Source organism: Elgaria multicarinata, chromosome 2 (assembly GCF_023053635.1).
Source record: "Elgaria multicarinata webbii isolate HBS135686 ecotype San Diego chromosome 2, rElgMul1.1.pri, whole genome shotgun sequence".
Classification (NCBI taxonomy): domain Eukaryota; kingdom Metazoa; phylum Chordata; class Lepidosauria; order Squamata; family Anguidae; genus Elgaria; species Elgaria multicarinata.
This window is the reverse complement of record NC_086172.1, coordinates 126490353-126508309: the sequence shown is the minus strand read 5'-3', so window position 1 is coordinate 126508309 and position 17957 is coordinate 126490353. Positions and strand designations below refer to the sequence as shown.

At 43.1% G+C, this 17957-nt stretch overlaps 1 protein-coding gene across 2 annotated transcripts in view; it reads right to left on the bottom strand.

Moving 5' to 3' along the window:
* PCNX1 (pecanex 1) overlaps window positions 1–9310 on the bottom strand; it is a 104746-nt gene extending 95436 nt beyond the window's left edge. For both annotated transcript variants that reach the window (XM_063117606.1, XM_063117607.1), the window contains exon 1: window positions 9136–9310. In XM_063117606.1, the coding sequence (XP_062973676.1) occupies window positions 9136–9288 (153 nt within the window). In that variant the 5' untranslated portion in view covers window positions 9289–9310. The remainder of the gene's footprint in view (window positions 1–9135) is intronic.
* Between the last annotated feature and the right edge of the window lie 8647 nt (window positions 9311–17957).

Genomic DNA, 17957 nt, shown 5'->3' with positions numbered 1-17957 from the left:
ACCTGGGTTCAGAATTCTTTAATTCTAAGTGTATGTCTTTTGTACCAGCTCCAGTTGTTGGATCCCAGGGGTCCTTTAAAAAAATCAAGTAGATCCTGCAAACCTGAAATCTGCCCACCCTTGACTATGTCTTTGAAAAGAGTGGGCCATAGACCTAACAAAAGAGATGACCCCTGCCCCCACAACAGTACCAAGGATCTGGCTAGGGATCTGCTGTGAACTACTTAAGAACAATGATCCAAAATGCGGTCAAATTCAACATGTGTGAATGCAAAATTATTTGGAAAGTCCAGTATAGTAATATTTCATTTCAGAATAGAGATTATCTCAAAATTGAGGGGATTAGTAGTTGAAAGGGAGAGTCAGATCCCTTCAGAAAGCTTGGACATTATTTAAAACTGCTATAACAGAGACCCAGATTAAATGTATTCTACAGATTACAAAGGGCAGAAATCATGGTTAAGTAGCCATTTCAAGGATACCAAAAACATCAAGGAGGCTTCCTTTAAAAAGCAGAAGCCTTTCTCAAACAAGGAAAATAAAAAAATACAAACTCTGGTAAAACAAGTATATACTGGTGCTAAGGCATGGAATTTGAGGAACAAAAGATCCACCAATAAACATTTCTTTATAAATACATCAGGAGAAGGAATACGGCCAGGAAGTTGGTAGGACCTTTAGATAACAAAATGTATGAAAGAATGCTAAAATGGGACAAGATTAGAGCAGCACTAAATTAATTCTTTGCACTGGCCTTCACTGTGGAAAATGATGGTGATACCCACTTATCAACCAATGTTTGTAGTGAGGACATACCTTCTCCTACGTCAAACAGAAATGACAAAGCAAGAAGTTGATAATTTTTTTTTGACAAATTACAAATCAACAAGGTTAGATACCGTTCACCTGAGAGCCCTTGAACCCAAGTGTGAAATTTATCTAATCATTTAACAACAAAAATGCAATTTATATTTAATATCAGCTAGGGTGACCATATGAAAAGGAGGACAGGGCTCCTGTATCTTTAACAGTTGCATTGAAAAGGGAATTTCAGCAGGGGTCATTTGTATATATGGGGAACCTTGTGAAATCTCCTCTTCATCACAAAAGTTAAAGTTGCAGGTGCCCTGCCCTCTTTTAAATCTGGTCACTCTAGTATAGCTCCTGCACCTTTAACTATTGTGATGAAGAGGAAATTTCACGAGGTTCTCCATATACACAAATGATACCTGCTGAAATTCCCCTTTCTATACAACTATTAAAGATACAGGAGCCCTGTCCTCCTTTTCATATGGTCACCCTATATCAGCCTCCATGCCAGAACATTGGAAGGTAGTCAACTTTAAAAAAAAAGAAAAAGAAAAAGAAAAGGGGGGGATCCAGGAGGTATACAGGACATTTCTGTTCCAGGAAAGCTAATGACAAAATCACCAAAAATACAATTCTTCACAAATAATGAGGATGTCCTGTCTCACCAAGATGTTAGGATTCCCTGAGAGTTATCAATAAGCAGGGAGATAGGGGGTATCCAAAATAGACATTTATTTGAACTTACAAAAGCTAAGAAAATTTAGCATTCACAGACGGGAGAAACAAATTCTCTTTATAAATTAGGAATTGGCAGAGGGCAGGAACAAGTGTGCAATTTTCACAATAGAGGGAAGAAATCACTAGGGTCCCCCAAGTGCATGGGGTCCTTTGCTCTTATTCATAAACAGTTTGGAATCAGAGGTGAACTATGAAGAAGCCACATTTGTGCATGACACAAATTTAGAGTGTTTTAAGGATGTTTTAATCATGTATGCTATGTTTTTAATCAGTTTTTAATGTGATTTATATTCACTGTTGTTCCCCGCCTCGATCCAAGTGGAGAGGCGGGTAAGAAATATATTATTATTATTATTATTATTATTATTATTATTATTATTATTAATCAGTATAGTAAAGTCCAAAGTAGAATACAAAGAACTCCAGAAAGATCCCTCCGAACTGGGTCACAAAATGGCAAATGAGATGCAATGTACATGTGAAGTGATCTAGCAATGTATTTTATACGTCTTCCCCACCTCGATCAGGATGGAGAGGCGGGTAAGAAATATAATAATAATAATAATAATAATAATAATAATAATAATAATAATAATTTGGGGAAAGGAGGTCCTTTAGACACTTGGGTCCCAAGTTATATAGGGCATTAAGGGTCAAAAGGGGCTGTAGTGACGGCCAATGGCTTTTTAACAAGTTACAGAAATTCTATGCTCAAGACTGGAAGGACAGATGCTAGAAACATGCAATAGGGCAGATTGTTGCCGTCATGCTTGCCTGTGGACTTGCCAGAGGCATCTGGCTGGCCACTGTTGGACAAAAGATGTTGGCCTCCATCTAATCTAGCAGGACTCCTACTTTCTTATGCTACTTTGCCATTAAAAGCTACAAAGTATGTCATGCATTGAAAGAAATCCTCTTTGTTAATTTCCCTACACATTATATTTTCCCTAGCTTTAGAAAATGATTTCCTCTCATGCCTTGCCAACTCCCTTCCTGTCTGCATCAGAATTTAAAGCAAATTGAATTCTCTCAGTGCATATATATTACTTGGTCATGTCTGGGCAGCCTGGGAAGAGGTCAACAACTGATGTGAAATTGACAATGATTTTTAGACAAATTGGGGTATGGAAGGGAGACACCAGCTTTTCTAAAAATCGTTGTTACTCATTGATCTTGTTTATCAGGCTGTTAAGGATAGTTCTAACATGTCCAATAAGAACTCGCAAGGTCTGAGCTGCCTTTGAATGTTTCTGTATGCTGCAAAATTCAAAACAAACCTTATGTCAACACAGCAAAAGTATATCCTTGCACCGAAAATATTATATCCAGGCTTTCATGACACAATTTCCTTCCACCACTCTGTTAACAAAGACTTTTGCTTGTCTGCTACTTCCAAACATAGTCCTTTCAAAGACTTTTTTAGCCTTATAGAAATGCACAATGCTAATGCAGCATTTTGTGAACTTATGTAAAGGCACATAAAACGCCTATAGCAAACTAAGAGTAAAACAGGCTCACTATACAGACAAACATCTTTTGCATCACATGGACTGCTAACAGCAGTAACGGGGGAGGCAAAGGAGGGCACAAGCAGAGAATGGCTCAGCCTACACACAGCAACTAAGACAGCCAAGTCAGAGATCAATTCAGAATTTCTATACTAATACATCTTGGTGTGTGGCATTATGACTAGAGGAAAATTTGCCTCTCTTTGAAGCAGAGCTGCATAATACAATAGCTGCTGGTACTACACTGGTTCTCAGATGTTCCCAAGGTAGAAATTGCTACTGTGACCAGTTATATGGGTTTTCCATTTCATAAGTTCACTAGTAACAATGGCCATATTCAAACAATCAGCTGGGTTAACAACACAGAATGGGTTATTTCCCCCATCTGCACCAGTCGCACAATTGACATTTCCCTAATTACCTGCACTGTATTGTGGCTGCTGTGTCGTCCAAACCCAACATGCAGCAAAGGTGATTTTTCACCCACCCCACAACCCCTACTGCAAGCCATGTTGTAGGGTAGGCAAGAAGCCATGCTGTGCGCTGGGTTCAGAAAATCACATTAAGTGTGATTTGATTCCCCCCACCTCAAATATTCCAAGTCTAATAGTTATGGTGTATTGGGACAAAAATTAACATGGGGTACTTTAAATGTTTAGTAAACACAACATATCAAATTCTATCACAATCTAGACCATCAGAAATGTTTCCGATGCAAGTTACCCTATACAAATCAGCCTAGTGTGCATAGGAATTTTTTTCCTGGAAAAATTTACAATTCAACATTTTCAGAAAACCCATGAGGCCCAAGAAAGATTTAACTCACCATTGAATCATATAGTTAGAAAGAACCTTGGAGGTAATCTAATCCAACTTCCTGCAAAATACAGGATCAGCAACACAGGATACAACTACAACATCCTCCACAGATGACAGTCCAGTAAATTTACAACACAGACAAGTCATTTGAATCAAGTATAAAAACCTAAAGTACTCCTTGAAACTGTTTTAAAGGTTTTTTTTCATGTTATTTATACAAGTCACACACACTAGTGGACTTACTCAGGTGTTGCCCTTTTGGTGGGAAAGACTAGTTGTTGTGCTTCATCCCAAGCCACATAGGGATAGAGTTTCACTTCAGGAAGACACCACTACTCATGGAAGTCCATAACGATCTCAACCGAGTATATTTCCTAACCAAGGAGGAGTTCTAAAAATTATTCCTACTACTGTTAATCCAATGCATGCCTTCTAGTGTTAGGTTTTTCCTACAACTCCAGGTGCATATCCTAGACTTGTTTGTTAAGGGTGCATAACCTTAGGTTTAATGTTGAAACATCAGGATGGGGAAATACTTCTGAGGACATGTGTGAAGATTCCTCCTGAATGTGGGGAGGGATACACCAGCCAACATAGCCACATCAGTTCTGCACTTCAATCAGCAACACAATAGGGCTTTTCTGCAGAAAGCAGGAAGGGTTAAAGTTGCCTGGCATAGTGAAAAGGGCCTATAGCCAAGCAAATGAGGCACAACCTGGGCTATATGCAATCCACACCGTGCCTCCCAGTGACATATTACTACCGCTGAACATATTTTAAATATTTCTAAACAGTTGTCACGGTGAAAACCTGGAAGAAGTTTTATTTCCCCTGATGTCTAGAATTTGTATTCTTTAAAAAAAAAAGGGGGGGGGAGAAAAGTAAAACTCAGCATGTAATTTTGAAGCTAATTGCTCCTGTACACAATCACAAGCCACATCCGAAAAATCTCCAGGTTCCCCAAACAATGTGCTGTAAATATTGCTTTATTGTGCAACTGCTATAATGGCACAACTCCAGAATGCCAACAGTAAACAGTACTTTGGAAGTAGTAATGAGATGACCACAGTAGTGATTCTATCTATTTAGAATATGTCTAGACTGCAAGAGAAAAATCTAAAGACAATTATGACTCAAGCTAATTTAACTTGTGACCAATCGGCTTACAATCATTGTTAAGGTAAATTATCTTTCTTGTTGGTCAAAGGCTGTGTAACAATCACACACATACACAAAACATTCCACCAATTATATTTTGCCTGCTTTTTCCTTATTAGTAGGCACCAGAGACTAACAAGAACTATACTTACACTTATCTCAATGCAGAGGCCCCTAAAACAATAATTGCTCTAGCAACAGTTCCAAAATGTTAATTAAATTCCATCATCTGGTATATTTTGATCCTGACAAAATAGACTCTTAAATCTACTTTCTACACATGAAAACCTCCAGTTGAAAAACATAGGGCCTGTTCAGACAACACGCTAAGCCATGGCTAACCCTTTTACAGCAAACGGTTAGTGAGTGTGTTTAAACTGTGGTTATGTAGCCACCATGGTTAGGAATGCTTCACACAACATGCTAAGCCATAATGTTTAGCTCAAAATGCTTAACCACCATGGCTTAGCATGTTGTCTGAGCAGGATCATTGTTATTTGGCTAGCATTCTTTGCAATAAATACAACGAATTAGGGTAAGGGCAGGCAACCTCTTTTGCATACCTCAAGGAAAGTTTGCATGAATGAAGAACTAGACAATGAGCCAGTGACATCAGACAGATACCCTCTCACTAGATGGAAAGATCAAAATTCTACTGGTGAGAAATGCTCATAATCCCTTAAATTATGACATTAAAATTATGGGATCTGGAAACACTGCACATGTGGGACTCATTACCTTTGTTTGTTAATAAGACATTTCAAAACATCATTCAAAATCTTCATTATTCTCTCTGCAGCCATTAGCCCTGGAAAGCAGAATTAAAGTTATGAGATAATAAGGGGAGCACACTAAGGCTCCTTGCTGGTCATCCCATACCAGTAATCTTTCACAACTATACTGGCTCACTGAGAGGCTTGAGTACAAAGTTTGGCAAATCAATTGTATGATTACTTCAGCATGTTTGTACCACTTGTCCAGCCTTTAAAACAATACTACATTTACTATACCAGTACAAAGTTACCAGATGTGGATTGAATGCACAATAACCACAAATCAATTACAAAAATCACTGCAAGGTGAAGCAAACACATGACAACCAAACAGTGTGTCAAGTTCTGTATAGACCACCCCAAACAAATTCCAAATATGTCAGTTTAGACATGTGATCAGCCGCTAGTAACACCATAGAGCCAAAAAGAAAGCACTAGATCACTTGAAGAAGCAATCCTTCAGAATGATTTCTTGCCTGATAAGGTAACTTTTAGAAATGCCATTATAGCTTTTGCTAGGAAATGTTTAGTCATAAGCAAACTATGATTGCTCATCTATTACACATTACAGCTGTAGATAGAAAGCCATGATATGTCACTGTCTCCCGTTTTCTCGCGAATATTATATTTGTTTTAGTCATGCAAATTGTCTGTTTTTGAAGTGATAAAACACTAAAACAAGAGATACTGAAGGGACTGATATTCTGGTGCCCATGGGCAGCTCCCCATGCACCACAAAGTGCCCTGCTGATAAAAACTTCACAGCTTCATTTAATTTTTTAAAAAATTGGACAGCCAGAAGTGTTTCAAAGTCAAGCTCTAGCCTCCAACTGTCTGCCATATTTATTCCCCTAAATGCCTCTAGGCCCTACATGGACCCTAACACATTCTTAGTAAGTAAAGAAACCGGGGGGGGGGGTAGGGTTAGGCTGGAGGCTGCTGCTTCATCCTGAAGTGCTCCCACCCATTTGAAAAAGGAAAAGGGACAGACAGATACCATTTCCACTTCTTGCTAAGGGGGAAGTTTGGGGATTACAGTGATGAAACCAGGAGAGGGCAAGAAATAGAGAGAGTGGGACTAGGCTGGAGCTGCTAGGCTCCAGCTGACCAGACCAAGGCAAAAATGGGGGTAGCTTGGGGAGTGACCTGGCAAGGTTTAGAAAGGCTTCTAGTGTTACCCAATGCAGAGGGAGTGGGAAAGTATGTGAATGAGTGAAAGAGTGCATGTGTGTATATTAGGGGTGATGCTGATAGAAATGAGTAAGTGGCTCTTGTGCCAGAGAATGTGGGTGAGAGGGGAGGAGAGAATCTGGGGGATGATTCTGAATGAAAGAACTGTGGGCTCAAATGAGTGTGTTTATGTTTGTGGGCTCAAAGGAGTGTGTTTGGAAGCTCAGTCTACACCTCTGCTATATCTTAAGATACTTGGACAAGTTAATTGTCTTTTAGCCTCACCAGTTTGTCTTCCTGTGAAATTACTGTTTTGTGATTGCCACATCCACCATCGTAGCCATTTTGGGATGACACTTATAAAATTTCAAATGTTCCTATAAATCAGAAAAAGGCTGGAGACCTCACAGCCTTCCTTAGCCACAGCCCAAGGAGCCTATTTTCCTGTCAAACTGCAACAGTCTAATGAAACAAGTAGATACTCGCACTGAGCTCTTTACTCCTGTTGTTGCAAACTCATTCAGAGTTCTCCCTGGAGTCTCATTTGATGAACCACATACATCTTTTACAAGTCAGCTTTTGCCTTGTATTGTCTGTTTGTTTGAATTTGCCAGGAATGAAATGTGATCAATGTCTGGTTGCCACAGCAACACCACACTCACCAAACATTAGTCCCACATATAGTGGGGGCAATAAAGACTTGGGTGGGGGGAGAGATGGCATATCTATGTGTCAGACATAACTGAAAGATGTTCACTTCCCAGTTCCACTCCTGAAACATCCTGCATGCTATGGACAGACTTCATGGGGACAGAATGCCTTAAGGGGGAAGTATAACATGAAATGCTGGGCCAGAACTAGGGCACAGAGTCTTATCTTCTACATATTGTCAAATTTACTGCATATCCATGTATTTGATAAGTGTCTCACAGCTGGCCTATAAACTGAAAAGTCTTAGTATAACAGCAATAATACCCAGCACCAAGAAGAATCCAATTCAGTTCACCACCATCCCAACCAGCCCATTTATTAATTCACACTATACAAATATATACACATTAAAACCATACTAGGGGGGTGTTCTGTAGCTTACCAAAATAGTATGCTAGCTTTGTGATCTCCCACATGGTGATAAAATGCCCAAGTCAAAAGTGAGTCTTCCTTTGCTTTTTAGATTATTACAGAAACAAGCCATAGAGTTCAAACACAACCTAAATTAGTGCATATGAAAAGCATCCTATAATGGTGCCTCTTTGCTTAAACGTATTCATAACCTCAGAGATGTCTGCCATTCCCTGAAGACAAGGCAATAGTTACAAGTTAAGCACAGCAACAGCCATCAACTCAGACAACGACGAAAGCAGCTGTCAGATGGGCATTTATCATATCTCCAGATGTGCTATCCTCTGCATGAGAAGGCATCTTCCACCCCACCACAGAGGTGCACATCCAACTGTGTAAGATCAGCTGTAACATTCCCTCCCCGCCCTTACTGTTTCTGGACTTTTATGGAACATAGCCCATAACCCTTGTGGAGATGTGCAATGTTATTTATATACAGGCCTTTTGCTGCTCCGTGCTCAGCAAGTGTACACATGCTAGGAAGACGCAGCCAATCCTGGATTCCGAGTACGCAAAACACCCCACGTGTGAGACTGCCGCCCATTAGGATTTACACGCAAATGGAACATTCAGATTCCTACACAAAGCGTTTTCTGTATTAAAAAAAAAATCCCTTAACGTGTGAAGTTGCTCCAAAGCCGCCAAGCAGCCCTTGTTTATTCCCAAAAGTAACAGAGCCATTACAGTCGGCGAGCCAGACATCACCGCTCCAGAGCTCCTTTCTCTGTTTACGTTTTTTGGTAGCAGAAGAAGCAGCCTCCGTTTGCCCATTTTCTTATCTACGCAGGGCGGCCAGATGCAAGCACTTAACCTGAACGAGCTGCCAATGGTCCCCTTGGGGCTGCATTGCCCTCCACCTCCAACAAACCACACGAATAAAACCGGCGTCTGGAGGCAGCTCGACAGCCCTCTTTGGCTAGGAAGGCTCCCAAACAGACGAGGCGTGAGCCAGGAGCCCCGAGGCTCTTGGTCCCCTCCAAGCGCCTTCCCTTCCTCCGCCCCTGGCGGGCGAGAGTTAGGCCGGGCCCCTCACTCACCATGTAGAGCGTGAAGGGGAAGCCGAGCAGGAAGAGCCACAGGTAGAGGTGCAACGCGTTGACCCCGGCGCCCTGGTGCGGGTCCTGGTACCAGCCGCCGCTCAGAGCCGCCCACACGCCCTGGCGCAGGATCTGCAACACCTGGGAGCCCATGACGGCCCGGCCCGAGCCCAGGTCCTGCCAGCCCCGCGCCCCGCTCGCTGCTCTATCCGCCCTGCGAGCCCGGGCACAACTGCCCGCCGCCTCGACAGCCCGAGCCTCGCGACAGCCACAGGAGCCGCCACCCCCTCCTCCGCCTTCTTCTCCTCCTCCCCCCCGCCAACGCCGCCGCCATCTTACGTCCGGGCCCCGGGCCGCCCGTCCGCCCGTCTGCCTATAGACCGGCAGCCCTTGCGGCAGCCTCTTCGACCGCATTCCCCATTCCTAGTTCTCCACCCACCGGGCGAAGGCAAAGGACAGCGGCGGAGGAGGAGGCGACGGCGACAGCAGCAAAGAGCGACATCCCAGCCTGGGCAGGAGTAGCGCGTGTTCTCAAGTTCGCCCCCAAGCGAAGGATCGGAGCGACGGGGAGCCGAGAGCAACGAGGCGATTCTCACTCCGCCACGACACGCTTTCTGCGAGGCGGCTTTGAGAGTGGACGACCGAGGCCTCGGCATGCTCCCCCACCCTTTCCCCCAAATAGGCATGTTTGCAAGACCTGTTGCCGCAGACGTGGCTGCCTCTGCGCCTGCTTTGGGTTCTGGGTTGGCAACTAGGAGGCCTCGTGGGGTTTGTTTATCCCATGGATGGGTTTGCAGCCTTCGGGAAGGAGTGCTCCCAAATGACACCTGCTAAAAGAGCGCGATGGACGGAAAGGTGCTTCTGAAAGAAAACGATGTGAATCTTTGGGTTGTATCAATGTCAGTCTAATCGAAGTGCCATTTATTTATATGGGTCTACACTAAGTAGGTCTAACATTGGATACACCCCTTGATTTTGTTCATCTTCTCTATTCTGATAATCTCGTTTTCCATTAGGTTTTCACTTGCCGCTTTCCTTTTTCTCTCCCTTTCTTTAGATGGAAAGGGGTTTTACTATAGCAATCCGGAATACAAAAGCTGGTCCCTTTTGGCTTGTGCGTAAGGCTATTCGGTTGGTGTGAGCCACCACCAAGCCCTCTTTTGTCTGTGATGGGGCGCTCCCTGCACCTGCTGAACGAGTCATTCGGCCCGTTCACCAAGAGCAGAACCTGAAGATTTACCTACCACCAGTGGAGGCTGGTGGCTCTAATTTCGGTGGGACTGTGGATCTAATTTTCAGTCAGAAACAGCTAGAACTCCAAAGTAGCTAGAACTCTAAGGTAACCTCCAAAATAGGCTCAACACCTTCGACAGCTCCTTGAGAGTTCTGGCTGGTTCTGTCAGAAACACAGAATGGATTCACAGTCCCACCGAAATCGGAGCCACCAGCCTCCACTGCCTGCCACCGCTCAACCCCCTGGTCGTGTGATGGGCAGAATTGTCCGTTCGCAATAGCTCTTTTAGCAGAGGGGCCGGAACAGAGACTTAGAGATTTGAAGTGACAAATGAAGTCGGCACGTAGGCAATAAGTAGTAACGCGCATCTCGCACACCACCCTTGCGACTTATTTTCGTCTCCTTTTCCTCAAATGGAGAACGCTTGCAAAAGCTGCTGCAGGATTCGGCAGAAAACGAACATGGATTCCCACCCAGTAGATGGGAACAGAAATAAGGCAAGGCAAGGAAGGAAGGAAGGAGGGAGGGTGGAGGAGCGGACGTGCTTGGCTTTCCCTTTCGAGGGTGGGAACCGGAGCCTGTGCTGGCGGAGGCGGCTCCCGCGTGACACCCGCCTCCTACCGCCGCTTCTCGTGGGATTGCCCGCTCCTGCGAGAACGCAGCAAAGCGTCCCCATCGCCATGGCGACGGGACAGCCTAAACCGACTCGCTTCTAATTGCGACGCTGAGAGGGCTGTCCCCTCCGCTGAGGAAGTGGATAAGGGGCAGCCGCCCATTGCCCAGTTAGGCGACCTTTTGCCCCTGCTCTACATGTCGAACCCTCGCTCCCTCTCTTGGAGGGCTGGGGGGATGCGTCACCCCAGTGGAGGCTGGTGGCTCCGATTTCGGAGGGGCTCTGCATCCTTTCTGGGTTTCAGCCAGAATTCTAAAGGAGCAATCCAAGGTACTGAACCCAGAATATTACTTCACATTTATAATACACTTTCAAGAGTTCAAAGTACTCCATATACATTATATTGTTGTAATCCTACAACGAAACCAGTAAGGTAGACTAATATCTTCAGTAATGGTACATTTTGAAGCGCAAGCATTCATCATGACAGTCCCCAAATTCATTCCCCCCCCCCATACTGTGAGGGTTGCAGTTAAGCTCGGGAACAGGGAATCCTGAAGGGCATGCTAGATGTTGCCAGCATCCCTTCTACTAAAAAGTGATGGCCCTGTGGCCCTGCCTCTATTACACCACTGATTATCTCCATATTGCAGATAGAGAACTAAGGCTCAGAGAGAGTGGTTTGCCTAAGGGCAACACTGCATCCATTGTGGAGGTGACATTCAAATGAGTAATTTCCTAATTCATCACTCAGCATCTTAGCCACTACATTAACTATTGCTGTTTGCTAAGTGGGTTATAATTTCCCTGAAAAAATATAAGGATAGATTTTTTATGTTCTTTTTTTCTTAAAATAGGGGAGTATGTGTGTATCTATTTTGAGGAATTGGAAATAAATTGATGTAGACTACACCTCATTAATACAAAGATGAAGGGGAAATGTAGAACTCTTTAGAAACAGCATATGGAACTAGTGGGTCAAAAAACAGCTTGGATGAGAACTGGCAGAACTCACTGCGGAGCTGAACAGATCAGCATGTATGTAGCTAGGCTTCCAGGAGAGCAAAGGATTAGTTCTTTACTCAGCTACCTGTCAACTGTTTTCTTCCCCTCTCTATGTCATTACACAGAGTTTCAGTCTTCTTTTGCATTAATTGAGACCCCACAAGACTACCAGAGCCAATTAATGAAAACACCTGCTGGCTAGAAGATATGCACTTCCACTGAGAACAATAGCCAAAAATGAATTCCAAAAGGTTACTGGAAATGTCACGTTGTGCTCTCTCTCTCTCCTTGAAAGGAAATGTTAAGTAGACAAATTGGCCAATGAGTGAGTATGTGACTACCTAGTACATAACATCTACACAGGAAAGTCAGTGATTTATGGAGAGGAGTATAATCCATAATAACATATTTTTCACATTCTTATTTCTTATTTTTGAGGAAAGTTAATTGCTGAGTTGCGTTCCAGCTTTAAGAAAATGTAAACACTACTGAATGACCCACTGAAGCCCTTGCTTTTCTTCCTTTCAGATTGGGTATGGAGCCGAAGCCAGACTTTTCATCTTGGTCGATGAAATTGGAAGGGAATGTTGTGTTCTAGAATCCTGTCAAACCTTTCTGAGGGTCTTAGTAATGTTGAACACAAGGTTGTGAACATAGAGACAAGTATTGGTGGTTCTGTTCTTATCATGAAGGCAGAACATGATGTTTTGATACCTTGCCCAAAGACCTGTGTAGAGACCCTCAAAGCCCCATCTTTTTCTATACAAATATAAATCTCAATGGAAATATGGAGTGTGGTTCCCTCATTTCACTTATTAGGACCCACAAACCCTAACTTTTCAATTTCAATTATGCTTCCAATCAGTTTAACTTAAAATAAATATATCCTTTCCATTCATTCCCCACACATGTCAGAGGTTTAATCATAACTTTCAATGCAAAAATCAAACATAACTTGACTAGGGATACAATGTTTAACTGATTTATCAGTTGAATTAATCAAAAACTTGTTGGCTGATGAAAAAGGTAGCACTAACTAACTGGGCAGCATGCTTTTAAAGAGAGAGAGAGAGAGAGTTATAAAACCAACCCAGTTCTTTAAAAAACAAAACCTGATACACACACAGAACAAAATGACCCTCTTCTCTCACATAGAGGAATATCTCTTCAAAAATTGTGCCTGCTGCAACATATGCATGCATAATCTAGAAACAAAAGTTTGCTTTTCCTTCTGAAATATTGTATTCATACTCAAATTATAAAGATTTAGTCAATTAATTTAATTAATTGAGATTTCTTTAACCGGGCTGTAGCCCTAAATTTCAACAGTGCCTGTAGTGAATTTGTTGGTGGGCAAAAAGGTGGACTTCACAGCATTCCTATATGTTGGTGGGTAGCCACTTAGTTTGACCTACTCAGCAGTTTTATAGTTAATTAAGTAGGTTTTTCACATGCCTTAATGGGTTCCAAGCAACTGCAACTGCCTATGTCAACAATTGTACATTGCTAAGCCTTTGCCCATGACATGAAAGAGTTAAGAGTGTCATGCTTTGATTCTCACAGAAGAGCTGAGAAACTCCCCCTCTAATGCTGGAATGTTGAGGCCCTGGTCTCAGAGAAGGGATGATTGAATGAATATCAGCTTCTTTGGCTGAGTGGAGATGTGAGCTTTCTTTGTACATATCAATAAACTGTCATCCTTTTGCACAAGTGGCTTTGTTTCATCTTGACAATCCAAAGAATCTATTGTCACTGGGACCTGCAGAATCAGAACTCCAGATCCATACAGTGCTGATTTAACTGTAACATTTCCATAGCCCTGCAGTCCCCAAGATATAAAACAGCTTGTGCTTCACTGCCAGGACTAGATGGATTCTCTTCTTAGGATATCTGTTTTCATCGTGTGGATCTTGGACTTGCAGCTCTCTTTCAGGGCCTCTCACCACTGCTTTCTGATTGTGTTTTTTGGCCAATGCTCCTCTCCCACATGACTCTTTTAGAGCTCTGTGATCCACAATTTCAGCTGAGGATTTTATATCACTCCAAACTCTGGCCTATATACATAGCTACTTCCTCCTCCTTGCTTGCTCGCTCACTCCAAGCCTCAGCAGATAATTACTCCACAAAGCAGTTGTTTAGGAACAGAAGCTACAAGATGGAGTGAGTTGAGTTGCAGCCAGCTTCAGGTATTTCATTTCATAATTTGAGAAGATATGCCAAGCAATTCTTGTATCATTTGCAAATTTAATTTTCCTGTTCCTCTCTTGGCAAGTACGGTTTAATGAAACAATATTTTTCTACCCATACTTCAAAATGCTGCACAGGAAAAGGTTTCACTGAAATGAACTGAGCTTCTACTGAGTCAACAGCTTTATGATTGCAGCCCTTTCCCCCTTTTGCATCACCCAGAACACAAGTATTCTTAGGGCTCCAATACACCAGCGATTTATTGCACACTCCCCATGCCTGGTATGCGCTTTTGCAGCCCGGTACTCACATGATGTCATCCACATCCTGCACTAATTTCAGCTCTTACTTTCCATGTTTCATTTCTTTTTGGAGTGCAGAAAGTCTGGATTATTTTCCCTCCCTGTAAAATAAATGCTCTCCTCCCTGCCGCGTATTTCTGTGGTTGTGTTCTATTGACCATCCTGTTCTTTGTTGGGTGTGTGTGTGTCTAAGGGCAGTCTGGCTAACAAAAGAGGAGGGTGGTGTGATTCTCCAGTCAACCGTGAAAGGGGAGGGAGAGAGGTCCCATTTAACTCTATGTTCTTACTCCTGAGTAGGCATGACCAGGGGTACATTTTCACCTTAAAAGAAATGTGGAAAATGCACCCTCCTTGCCCACAGCTCCCTCATTTTAAAGAAAAAGAGATCAAAATTGGCACAGTGATAGTTCTTAAGTAGAGTTTTCAGCATGCCAAGTTTGAATGAGATCAGTCCATCCCTTGATTTTTTTAAAATCCCCCCCTTAAATCCTTTTCCTGGGAGTTCACAAGTATGAAGGATCACTTTTCCTTGCCTTAGTAAGCCTGTCTCTGTTCAATGGGGTTTTCTCAAAGATAAGCATGCATGGGATTTTAGTATGACTTGGATGTAAATGCAGTTGAAATCAATGGGATTTAATCTTGAGTAAGGGAACAAACTTGAAGATGCACAGCTTTGCATGATCAATGAAAAGGAAAAGCGATCCTTCGTACTTGTGAACTTCCAAAAAAGCATTTAAGGGGGGAAATTTAAAAAATTCTTTAAAAATCAAGGGATGGACCAATCTCATTCAAACTTAGCATGCTGAAAGCTCTACTTAAGAGCTATCACTGTGCCAATTTTGGTCTCTTTATCTTTAAAATTTACACAGATGTAAGCATTTTTGTCAATTCCATTAAAAAAATCCTTAAAATCAAGGGTTGAACCAAACTGATTCAAATTTGGGGTGGCTAAAGCCCTATTTAAGAGCTATCATTGTTCCAATTTTGATCTCTTTATCTTTCAAACTTATTCAGATGTAAACATTTTAGTTGCCTTGGAGCAAAAGAGGGGACCTGACCACCTTTGCAAAAGAAATGAGTTAAAATGATTGTTCATCTGCTCACCCTTTGAAAGGAGCAAAACAAACCTTCACTCCTTCTCCCCTGTAAACCTTTCCCAAGGGGCAGGGAGGAAGATTTCACCAGCATAGTAGTGCTCCAGGTGATAAGATACATGAGCTGAAAGAGCACAACGCACAGATGTGAAAGTGCCCAGCTTGGCTCGCTAAGAAAACGAAGGGGGAAACCGCGGATGGAACCTGGATTAAAAACAACAGGTGTGATGGAGCCCTATATCTGGATTTGAAAGACTACTGTAATACCAGCCACAAGGCGGCAGTGTTGCCTATTGTTTGAGGTTAGTGGAGGCTAGCAAGACTGAAAAAGCAAATTGCAAAGATGTATACAAAGCAGCCACATCTTCAAAACATTCCGTTCTTTAGTCAAATCTGTTTTTGGAATTGGAATTTTGGAATTGTGCATTATGCACAATTCCAAAATTCCAATTCCAAAAACAGATTGGAATTGATTGATTTAAAATATATTTAAGTTGCTTTTAAGTATAAGAACTAAAAATCCTTTCAAGGCAGCTTTCAAAATAAAATCCAAACAACAGTAACTATCAAATATGAATAAAAGCCAGCGCTAATAATAAAGCAAACATCCACCATGGCTTTATTCATGCAAGTATAATTTTATTTATTTGATATTTATGAAATCACTTATATTAAATTTCTAAGCAACGTACAAAAACAAGTTTTTATGCAGAAGATAGGATTACCTTCCTGGGAATTCCAGTTGGTAGATATGTTTCCAAAAAGCACCAAAAACTCAGAAGGGACTTAATTTATAGAAGTAGAGAGTTCAAGAGAGTGGGTGCTATGATACTAAGGCCAAAGCCATGATTTTAGAATGCTGTAGTACATTTCTATCTTGCTCTATTTTTTCCTTCATCCTCTTTCCATATTTGTTGGCTAGCCATGTGGCTAGATGTCCATTGAAGCTACCCATGAAAACAACATCAGCAGGTCATATTGGTAACTTCTGACAAAGCCAAGAATATTTTCCTTTTATATGGTATGGTTAATCTTGCTAGTATATCTTAGAATATCCAACATATTAGTAGGCCTAAAAATTGCTCACAAATTATCACCAAGGAAAAAACACGAAATCAAAAGCTGTCATAAGCATACTGGAGGACAGATAGGCAGTGAAAGCATTTGAAAATGAAACGTCTGTCTAGGTCATGAATGGGAACATAGGAAGCTACCTTACACTGAGTCAGACTGTTGGAAAGACCACTAAGAAAATAAGAAGTGCCAGGCTGGATCACAAAAGTTAATACCAGGATAAATTTCTTAAGAACACAAGAGGAGCCCTGCTGGATCAGATCAGGGGTCCCATTCGATCCAGCAGTCTGTTCACACAGTGGCCAATCAGCTGCTCACGGGAAGCTTACAAGCTGGACATGAGTGCAGACATTGGTCCATCAGTATTGCCTCCACTGATTGGCTGCAGCTCTCCAGAATTTCAGCCCGGAGTCTTTCCTAGTCCTACCTGGAGATAACGGGGATTGAACTTGGGATCGTTTGCATACAAAGCATGTGCTCTACCACTGACTTATGGCCCTTCCGGGACGTTTTGGCTATCTCACGTGCTCGCCTGAGAGAAATAATAAAAGCCGGAGTCTTTACTGCTTATCTAGCAGGTGCACAAGGGACTGCCGGACACAATATACCATTGGACAACAGCAATCCTGTAGTCAGCCAATGGTAAATAAAGAAGCCTACTCCTCAGTTATCCGCCCAATCGGAATAAAGATCGCCTTTTCCAGAGCCGGCCCATTCACTAGACTGCGAGGAGCTGCTGAAGGAAAGGGCAGTTTCAGCACTTGCACTGACGCTAAATTACAGCCAGTGAAAAGCCTCCGTCCAGCCGTAGCGGACCAATAGGAAGGGCAAACTGGAGCGCGTGCGAAGCCACCCAGCAAGAGTTGGGGCGGAGACTTTCCGTGAAATGGGCGCGGCCAAGGGCCCGTGAATCTTCAATCAGGTAAGGGAGGAGCTTGAAGGACTGTCCTAACTGCGAACGGGAACAAAGATCTGGGCGAGGGGGCGGGGCTTCGGGGCTGCGGCTCCTCCTCCTCCTCCGCTCAGCTTGCCGGTCAGTCAGGTGGCTCAGGATGCGCGGCTGGTACTTCAGCCTGTGGTGGAGGCGGCGGCCGAGCGGGATGCGGCTCCGGCAGAGCGGACGGGCGTCTTCGTCGCCGCGGCCGCCCCGTGGCGAGCTGTGGCGCTGTTCTGCTCGCGGCCCCGGCGGCCCTCGTGGGGCGTACCTGGCACCGGCAGCCGAATGAGCTCCAGGCGGCGGCTCCTCCCGCGGGCAGCGCCTTCCCCCTTATGGAGGAGCCGCTCCTTTCTCCTCTCCCTCCTCCTCTCCCCCC